The following is a 9,884-nucleotide window of genomic DNA, read 5'->3' on the forward strand; positions in this document are numbered from 1 at the left end:
CTGGGGCCTTGGGGCCACAAGTTTGGGTAAGTCCCAGGTCTTCTCTGGGCTTTGGTGTCCTCATTGATAAATGAGGTTATCAGCACCTTATTTCAAGGGAGGGTGAGGCTCAATGCAATACGAGATTGAATTTGCTGTTTCCTTTACCCCACCCCCACTCCAGGCCATTTCTGGGACCCCCAGAACTTCAAATCGGTGACCCTGGGTGCTCAGGGGAGCCCCATCACCAAGATGGTGTCTGTGGGTGGGCGGCTGTGGTGTGGCTGCCAGAACCGAGTCCTTGTCCTGAGTCCTGACACACTGCAGCTGGAGGTATTGGGGATGGCGGTGGGGTTGGGGAATTGGTGCTTGGGGTGAGCCAGGCCCACGAGAGAGGAGATGAGACCACGGGGCCATAAAAAAGCATCCAGCTGAGAGGTCAGGGCTTTCCCCTGACCACTGTATGAATCCGGGCCAGCCCCTGTCCTTCTCAAATCCTTATTTCCTTTCTAGCTGATCAGGGCTACAGTAAGTGCCCCATGTACATTAGAATTCTTTATTCCTCCTCCCCGCCCCCAACCCCATTTCTCAACTCAGGTATTGGGGTCTTTGGGGGGTGGACAAAGGTCCTTCCTGATGTCAGTATCCCTTAGCATTACTCTGGCCTTTAGTCCTGATTTGATTTATATATACATTAGAGATTGTCAGCCTGGTAGTATCCAGGGGTAACTAGTTCCCTTGATTTTCCTTTCACTTACCCCATCGTTGGCTGGGCTGGGAGTGTAGAGGTGTAGAGCCAGGTTCAGGCCCAGGTTTGTGACTGACTTGCTGATGCTCTTGGGCAGGTTCCTTTCCCTTCTAGATTTCAGTTCCCCAGCTGTACAGGGTGAGGCCAGTGATTGCTCTTAAAACTCTTCAAGATTTGAACTTCTCTGATCATTAACTCACTCAAGTTTCATGGGGAAAGGGCACTTGCATTTTAATTCCTGAGGTTTCAGTGGGGAGGCTCCAGTGAAACCAAGGTTTGAAAGGTTAATCATCCAGACCAAGGAGCAAGGCTGCCTTTGCTGTCAATCCGGTGGGCTTTCTGGAGAGGTTTGGTGTGATTTGTAAGGAGGGAGGGATGGGCGCTGGTGAAGCACAAGGCAGGGAGGGGCCAGCGAAGGCAGGCCTGTCAGTCACCCATCTGCTCTCTACCCCCGCCCCCCAGCATACATTCTCCGTGGGGCAGGATTCCAGCCGCAGCGTGGCTTGCATGGTGGACTCCAGCCTGGGCGTGTGGGTGACACTGAAAGGTAGTGCCCATGTGTGTCTCTACCATCCAGACACCTTTGAGCAGCTGGCAGAGGTAGATGTCACACCTCCCGTGCACAGGATGCTGGCAGGTACTGACCTCAGTCTACCACTGCCCCTTCCCTTGGAGCCTTTCTGTCCCTGGCATTGAGGAGGCTGAGCCAGGGCCAGGACTCGGCCCCAGCACTGGTCTGTCTCCCACCCCAGGCTCAGATGCCATCATCCGGCAGCACAAGGCTGCCTGCCTAAGGATCACAGCACTGCTGGTGTGTGAAGAGCTGCTGTGGGTGGGCACCAGTGCCGGCGTCGTGCTCACCATGCCCACCTCCCCCAGTACCGTTAGCTGCCCTCGGGCGCCTCTCAGCCCTGCTGGCCTAGGCCAGGGACACACTGGCCATGTCCGCTTCTTGGCCGCAGTCCAGCTTCCAGATGGCTTCAACCTGCTCTGCTCAACCCCACCACCTCCCCCAGACACAGGTGGGTCTGCACATCCTACCCCAACCCAGGGACCTCGGCTTTGGGTTTAGGACTCCCTACTGTCCTGCCAGAAGGTTAAGAGGGAGGAAAAATGTAATACAGAGCTGGAAGTGGCATATATTACAGGAAATAGGCTATAGAAACCCCAAAATAAAATCTATTAGGATACTCTGTGTGTGTGTGTGTGTGTGTAAAATTCTGTCCAGAGAATGTCATGAGAACGAGGGAGTGAACTATAAGCTAAGAATTAGAATATGGCACAGGAAGGGATATATACAACAGGAAATAAAACAGGACTGGAAATGATGTGTAGGGCAGGAAGTAGAGTCAGGAAGTGATGTGCAGAGCAGGAAGTAGAAATAGAATGGCAGAAATAGAATGGCAGATAGGCTAGGAAAGGGACTGTGAGGATTAGAAAGTGAAACATATTAGGAAATGTACATGAAGGAGGTCACAGTTAGCAAAGTCTTGTTTGGCAGGACAGGAAATCATACTCCCAAGAGGTAGTAGCTGTGGCATCAGGAAGCAGGGAAGCCTCGGTCAGGAGTTGTCTGGGTCCAGAGAAGACTTAACTTGTCTAACTGGGAAAGGGCTGTTGGAAGTGGGAAATGAGTATGAAGAGAGCCAGGTTGAGATGGTGCCACCCCCAGTCACCCCCAGGCTGACGGATCCTCCCCTCCGCCCCCCAGGCCCCGAGAAGCTGCCCTCACTGGAGCATCGGGACTCCCCTCGGCACCGAGGCCCTGCCTCGGCCAGGCCTAAAATGCTGGTTATCAGTGGAGGCGACGGCTACGAGGACTTCCGACTCAGCAGTGGGGGCAGCGGCAGCAGCGAGACTGTGGGCCGAGACGACAGCACAAACCACCTCCTCCTGTGGAGGGTGTGACCTTGTCCATGGTGGCCCAGGACTCGCCCGCCCACCTGCCCTCAGCCTGCTTGCCTCTTCCAAGCCCACAGGCGGACCCTGACCAGGAGTGTCTGACCAGGGCCGCGCCCCTGCCTGCACAGGCCGCCTCCCATCCTCGTGGAAGCATTCCTGACGGAGCACCTGTGGGCCAGCCGGGCCAGGGCCTTTCCCGGCCCTCTCTCTGGCTGCTCCGGTGCTCCCAGTCATGAGGGGGGTGGGGAGGGGGGCATGTGGGCTGCCCAGGACCTCTGTCCCTGGAGCTTCTACCAAAGACACGGCCGGGCCTGGACCCCACAGGGCTGGGGAGGGCCATGTGCAATATTTGGAGGGTTTTCTGGGGGCAGTGGGAGGGCTAGGGGATGGAATCCTTTCCCATGTACAGTATTTATGTTTCTTTTTAGATGTGTATCTTCCCAAGCACTTATTTATGCAGTGACCTGGGGCAGGGAGTGATTTGAGAAAATGACAGAAGAAAAAAAAAAAAGAACCCTATTCCTGCCCTAGGAACCACCCTGGGACCCTAACCAGCCTTCCTGGAGGGACCAGTCCCCCTCTCATTATGTACGCACACACACACTGCATGTTCGGGGCACTAAAACACTGCCTCTTAACATACACTTTCCACGGCCTCGTCCTGACTGGGCTGCCCTCCAGTATCCAGAGAAAAGGGCCAAGTCCCCTCAGTCATCCAGAACAAGGTGATGACTACGGGGGGCAGTGACTCCCATCCAGGGGGGCTTCCCCAGGCCTTGGCATTTCCTTGCTTGTTGGCAGTGCCTTAGTGGTTTCTGAATTTGGGAACACTGACTGGGCCTTGGCCAGGGCTCTCTCCTGGCCTGAGCAGGGAAAGGGCCCTCGCTCTCCTCACAGTTGCCCCCCAGCCCCTGTGTCTCATGCACTGGCACATATGGTCACCTTGGGAGGGTGGACCTAGGAGCCCCCTCACGCTGACCACTGACTCCCTCTCTTCACACCCTTTCCTGCCAGGGGCAGCCCTTCCAGGAAGGATGCCCAAAGCTGAGGGGCTGGGCATGGCCTCTTTGGCTGGGAAGGCTACCATGGAGGGCAGCCTCTCCCCTGCCCCCCGACTGCAAGAGCCAGTCTGACCCCAGCCCCCGTGCTTCAGCTGCAGCTCCAAAGGTCTGGTGTCAGTTGGGGTTTGTTTTTGTTCTGTTTGGTTCTGTTTTTGTTTGGGGTGGGTGGGTCATTGCGGTCTTAGGCTATGTTTCTCTTGCTACCAAACAGTCATGTATTAACTTTCCTTGGATGATGAAGTTTAAAGAGTCAATAAATAGAAACACCAAATGACTGGTCCCCATCGGCAGCCATGGAGGCCTCCTGCCAGCAACCTCAGGGCTCCCTAGCTGCGTGGGCCTCCCAACACCCACCCACTTGGGCAGAAGTGGGACTCAGAGACCCAGAAGAGTGCTGAGATGGCAAGGCGGCCACTGATTTGCTGTGCTTTCCCAGGCAGGTCACCGCCTCTGGGCTGCAGCTTCCTCGTCAGGAAAACCAGGAGTTGTGCTAGTCAGATGCTTTATAACCAGGGCTGCATGTTAGAATCCCTTACAGGTTACATTGTAAACACAAAGCATAATACATAAATTATACTTACATCTAAATACACATTCCCAGGCTCCCCCTAGCTCCTGAGTCAGTGGGTCTTGGATAAGGCTTGGGAATCTGAAGCTGACACATGCAGTAAGAGAAAAATGAAGCGAAGGTGAGCCTGTCTACAACTCCAGGAATTGGTGCTCTCCAGCAAAGCCTCATGAGGCTCGGAATCTGACGGAGGCCAAGGTGAGCAGGGGTAGAATCCAAGTCTGTCTGATTTCTGGTCATTAAATCAGACACAAGGATGTAAAGGCAAACAACATGGGGCCATTCTTTGCAGGGGCAGAGAGCCCTTCCCACCAGGGTACACTGGCAAGACGCAAGGGGATGACTTCTAGAAAAGGACAAATTGTGCCTCAGCTCTCCTGAACACGTTTCAACATTTTCCAACCTAAACGATTAAGACTTTACAGAAATCAGTTGCTAAAGGGGAGTGCAGGCTTATGCTTTGCACACTGGTGTACACATATCTCGGGTCTGCCAGGCCCTTGATGCCATGGGACATGCATGAAACATCTCCTTGCAGCATCACTACTGGGACAGTCTGGAGGAAGGGATTACAGAAAACACAGAGTAGAAGGCCACATTCATGTGGTGGAATTTATGAAACAGCATAGAAGGAGCACAGGCTTTGAAGCTAAACAGAAACCTCAACTTTGCCACTAACTAGCCATGGGACTTTGGATGAGCTATATCCCTTCTGAGTCTCCATTTCCTCATCTGTAAATCGGGGCTGACAATCCTTTCCCCCATGGGACTCTTGCTTGGTGTGCACAGGTCTTTGGATTGCAAGGAAGAGATTCATTCTGCCCAGAAATAGAAGGGGAGCTAATTAGTGGAGACGTGAACTGGAAGCACATAGCTCTCAGCATGGTGGCCCAGCTATTGCTGCTCCATCTTGAGACCCCTGGCCTCTCCACCTTGAGTCTCTGGTCCCTGCCTCGCCGCCAGCCAGCTGCTGTTCTCTCTGCTTCCCAGCTTCTGCTGCCTTAGGCCCTCTTCCGCCTCTGGACAGACTTCACTTTCAGCACTGGTTACCCAAGGCTGAATCCTCATCATTTTTCCTCAAGTGCCTTGGTAGGAATGGGCCCGGCCCAGCCCACTCTTCTTAGGAGGTCACATCCCAGGGCATTGGGCAGCCTGTGGGGAGGTGCACAGCCCTGAGCAGGTCAGCTGTGGGCAGGGAGGTCCTGGGATGCACAGCCCAGGGGAGGGCCTGGAAGAACTAGCTTCTGGAAAGCAGTCCTTCTCAATCTTGGCTGTACATTCTAATCACCTGAGGGGCCCAGGCCACATTCCAGACCAATTAAATCAGAATGCTGAGAGTGGGACCCAGGTGTCAGTAATTTTTTTCAGGAAAACTTAATTGAAGTATAACATTTGTACAGAAAGGTATTCAAGTCATTAGTGGGCAGCTAGGTAAGTTTTCATAAACACACCCAGATCAAGAGATAGAACCTTCTGGGACTTCCCTGGCAGTCGAGCATTTAAGACTCCACGCTTCCATTGCAGGAGGGGGCGCGGATTCAATCCCTGGTCAGGGAACTAAAATCCCACATGCCGCGCGGTGCGGCCAAAAAAAAAAGAACGTTCCACCGTGCAGAAGCTCCCTGCATGCCCCTTCCCAGTCTCCCCTTCTAGGGTAACTACCACCCTGGCTTCTGACACCATGGTTTAGTTTTGCTAGTGAGGTGGAGAACACTGCTTTAAAGGGCACGGCCAGGGACTTCACCAGCGGTCCAGTGGTTAGGACTCTGCACTTTCACAGCTGCGGGCCCGGGTTCAGTCCCTGATAGGGGAACTAAGATCCCGCTGGGTTTGATGTGAGAGGGAAGGAACAGCTTGAATCAAGGCAAGGAGGGGTGGGGGAGCCTGGAGCGAGGGGTCTGAGGTGTAGGCCCAGCTGGAGCAGAGGGGAAAGAGGAAAAGGCAGGGAAGCCAGAATGTGAGCTCCAGGAGGGGGCCATTTTGTTCATTGCTCCATCCCCAGGCCACCTGCAGTGCCTGACGCACAGCAGGTGCTCAATAAGTATTTAATTAAATCTAGAGAATTCAGTTGGGATCCCCCTCCAGGTCTTGAATGTCACAAAACAATAGCCCCAGCTCCCATTTATTGTTTGCTGCAAGCCAGGAGCATGGATCATCCGGTTTAATCCTCAGTGGTCCTGGGAGGTTGGTACCATTATTATCATCCTTTTCAGATGAGGAAACTGAGGTACAGAGAGGTTAAAAGCCTTCCTCAAGGTCACCTGCCTACTAAGCAGTAGAGCCTGGATTCACATGTGATCTGTCTACTCAGGTCTCTGTGCCTCATAGAAGAGAGGCAGGGCAGTCACGTGGGGTGGCTGAAGGACAGGACACAGAGTCTGAGCAGCCAGAGACACATCCAGTCACTCTTGAGGTATCTGGCTCACGTTCCTCAGACCAGCCCTGGGAAGGATGTCCTGACTTCAGAAGAGAGAGTCAGGGCCAAAAGCCATCTCCTCTCCAAGGGGGTTCTCCAGGTGTTTCCTTGGGCTAGGGACAAACAGCAGGGTTTAGGTAGACGTCTACCTCACAAGGAAGATGAGGCACAGAAAGGGATACTTACCTAATATCACACAGCAAGGCAGCATTGAGGCTGGGGTGGGTGTACAGGAGAACCAGGCAGGAAGATTTCCTGTGGTCAGAAAAGTAAGAAAGTTTACCCAGGTGACCTCTGAGAGCTCTTCACATCTTTTGCATGCCTGCCAAACACCAAGTCTCTCTTCTGTCCTCACAGACCTTAAGCCACAGGCCAGGTTGCAGGAAGCGGCAAGGGGAAGTGCTATTTTGGGCCCATTATGGCCAATGAGGAGCCCTGCCTGGAAAAGGCAAGTGAAGGGGCTGGGTCAGGGGCAGGATGCAGGGCTGAACGGGGAGGGGACACCGTGCAGGCCTCAGGGAGAAATGGGGGCAGAGCCCAGATGCTGGGCTGTGGAGAGACACAGGGCAAACACTTGAGGGTGGGGGACCAGAGGGAGCAGATGGGGGTTCTGAGCCCAGCAGCCTAGAATAAGCTGGTATCCCCCAAACGGAGTCTCAGCAGATCCTCACAACACCCTGGGCAGGTGAGCTTGCACTCAGAGAGGTGAAGTCACTAGCTTAAGGCCATACAACCTGACAATTGCAGAACTAGGACTTGACCTCTAACTGTGTGACACCAAAGCCCAACCCCAGTGGGATTCCAGACCCAAGCCAGGGTCTGGACCTAAATGTGGACAGAACCCAGCTCTCAGGCCTAGCAGCCCCAGCTCAGCTCCTGCCCCAAGCTGAGCCCCACCCTGGCCTCCCAACCCCAGTTTTTCCTTAAACCAAGCCCACCCTCCCCCTGGAGCTAAGGCACAAACACAGGAGGACAGCCCACCTTCTGAGGTAGAACTTGGCCAGTTGGGGGGTTAGCCAAGTGCAGAGTTTTGAAATTTAAATCTGAGCTGGGACATTTCCTCTTGCTTTGGACGTCCACGTTGGAATTTAAGGGTAGCCAGCAGAGGGCACCACCATTTCTGGTCCATAACCCCAGAGGCTGCCATCTGCTCAGATCCCCTGCAGACACCCCCCTTCCTCTAATCCTGTGGCCCAGGATCCCCACCCCACCTCGGGGAGAGTCTCAGTGGGACATGGAGTCCATGTCCCTGCCTCTGGATCACCACAGCTCATCCCAGCTTATTGTGCTGTGCCACCTAGGATGAGGTGTGGGCCTTCTCTGGGCTCACTTCTCTGGCTGCACTATGAGAGGTTCAATGAGATCGTCTCTGAGGTCCTTGAGCTCAGGGCTTGTAATGCTAAGATTCCGTAGATCCATCTGAGATGCCAGGAGTTTTAAAAGCCTGTGATTCTGAGAGTCCTTTGTTCTCGAGCCTGTGGTTCTCCAACCTCCATAAAAAGCTGATCTAAATCTCTCCCGCAGCCTCCACAACCCCTTCCCTGTCTCCTCACTGTAACGGCTAAATGTTCCCAGACTCTTGGGCAGGGTCCCAGCTGCAGCTTGCTGTGGTTCAGAGGACAGAAGGGACTGCCTCGGCCCCTCCATCCCTGGTCATTTCTTCTGTCTCTGGTGGCTGCTCACCCTTCCCACTTGGCCACGTCAGGCAGATCGCCTCCTCCCACAGAGAACTGGAATGACCTCCAGGCAACAAGTTTGGCAGCCTAATTTTCAGATGGGGAAGCTGAGTTGGGGAAGGATTTGAGAGCTGGTAGTAGAGACAGGCCTGGACCCTCTATAGGATGTCTGATTAATAGCCAGTGCTCCTTGACCAAAAAGCATATCCCCATTTGGTCTACTGGGTGCATGTGAAATGCCACCATTTGAACTCCAGTACTTGGAACTGGGGCATAGAAGGTCCCCTTACAAAGAAAACATTTGCAGGGATAGAGAGCATCCTGGCTGCTCTAGCCCCCTCAGCAGGTCCCCAGCATGGATCTTCTCTGGACTCCTTCTGTGGGCTCGGATGTGGGATATGTGACCCTGGGATCACCCCTGACCTAGCCCTGGGGGTGTCCGTTGACATACAAGGGGCCTGGCTGGTGCTATGATCCCAACATCAGTGACCTGGAGCTCTTTCTGCCCTTCCCGCACAACCTGGGCCTGGCCCAAGGAAATGGAAACTCTTCCCCTTTCCCCCTCCCTCTGCAGGTGTCCAGTTCTCCTGCTGGGATCTCCTGGACCCTGGAGACCTGACCTTTCCCACCCCCTCACCCCATGGCTCAGATGCTATGACAGTTTATTTAGAATTTTTCACCTCCCCTCATAATGTATCCCTAACAACTTATTTACCTTCCTCCACCTCTGCCATGAGCTGTGATTATCCTGATCCCAGCCAGGCCTCTGCCCCCCCAAGCATAAGGCCCTCCCTACTGTCTGCATCTCCTCCCAGCCCTGCTGTCCTGGGAGGGCCACCTGGGATCCCCTGAATGGTACTGAGTGGGGGAAACCCTGGCTCTTGAGCTGCTGCCTCCAGTTCTGGCCCACCATATGGCACAGCTCCAAGGGGCACGATTCACAGAGCTGGGAATACAATATGAATAGTGCCCTGGGGTCCTTAGTCACACCCTGCTGGGCACCCTGATGGCTGGCATTGGGAATCAGCAGGGTGGGACAGCTGGTGGTAGGGAAGGGACAGCAGTGTATCATCTGTCCTGCTGGAAGGAGGGACTAACTATCCTGGCAGAGAGGGGAGGGGCGGGGAATGGAGACAGGAAAGGCCTCCTGGAGGAAGGAGGTTTGGGCTGGGCCCTGAAGAATGGGCAGGAGACCACCAAGTGGGCCTCCATTATAGATTCACTTTCACCAGGCCTTTCTCAACAACTAGGTGGGGTTTCTGCGGGTGGACCTGGGCCTCTTCAACAAGGCAAAGTGAGGTCGTTGTCCCTGGCTGCCAATTTCCAGGAGGAAAACGAGACCCAGGGAGGGACAGTGGTGGCCCCGTTAGCACTGGCAATGGTGACAGGTCTCAGAGTAGCATCCAAGTCTCCAGTCTATCTTGCATCTTGCAACCCCTTCTTTATTGGTTTGGAGCCCAGAAGGGGCTGATCCGAGAGACCTTGTCCGGCGCAGCCACCTGCAGTTCCAGGGGAGCGCGAGAGATGGCGACAC

General features: G+C 54.4%; 1 protein-coding gene across 3 annotated transcripts in view; it reads left to right on the forward strand.

Moving 5' to 3' along the window:
* Positions 1–5,601, forward strand: part of ARHGEF17 (Rho guanine nucleotide exchange factor 17) — a 59,378-nt gene extending 53,777 nt beyond the window's left edge. For 2 of the 3 annotated variants that reach the window (XM_082343132.1, XM_082343131.1), the window contains 4 exons: positions 164–312; positions 1,190–1,364; positions 1,480–1,749; positions 2,439–5,601. In XM_082343132.1, coding sequence (XP_082199258.1) covers positions 164–312; positions 1,190–1,364; positions 1,480–1,749; positions 2,439–2,635 — 791 coding nt within the window. In that variant the 3' untranslated portion in view covers positions 2,636–5,601. The remainder of the gene's footprint in view (positions 1–163; positions 313–1,189; positions 1,365–1,479; positions 1,750–2,438) is intronic. The other variant, XR_014231750.1, reaches the window with a different exon arrangement.
* Positions 5,602–9,884: the final 4,283 nt, after the last annotated feature.

The sequence above is a fragment of the Balaenoptera borealis genome (assembly GCF_965194805.1).
Source record: "Balaenoptera borealis genome assembly, chromosome: 11".
Taxonomy (NCBI): domain Eukaryota; kingdom Metazoa; phylum Chordata; class Mammalia; order Artiodactyla; family Balaenopteridae; genus Balaenoptera; species Balaenoptera borealis.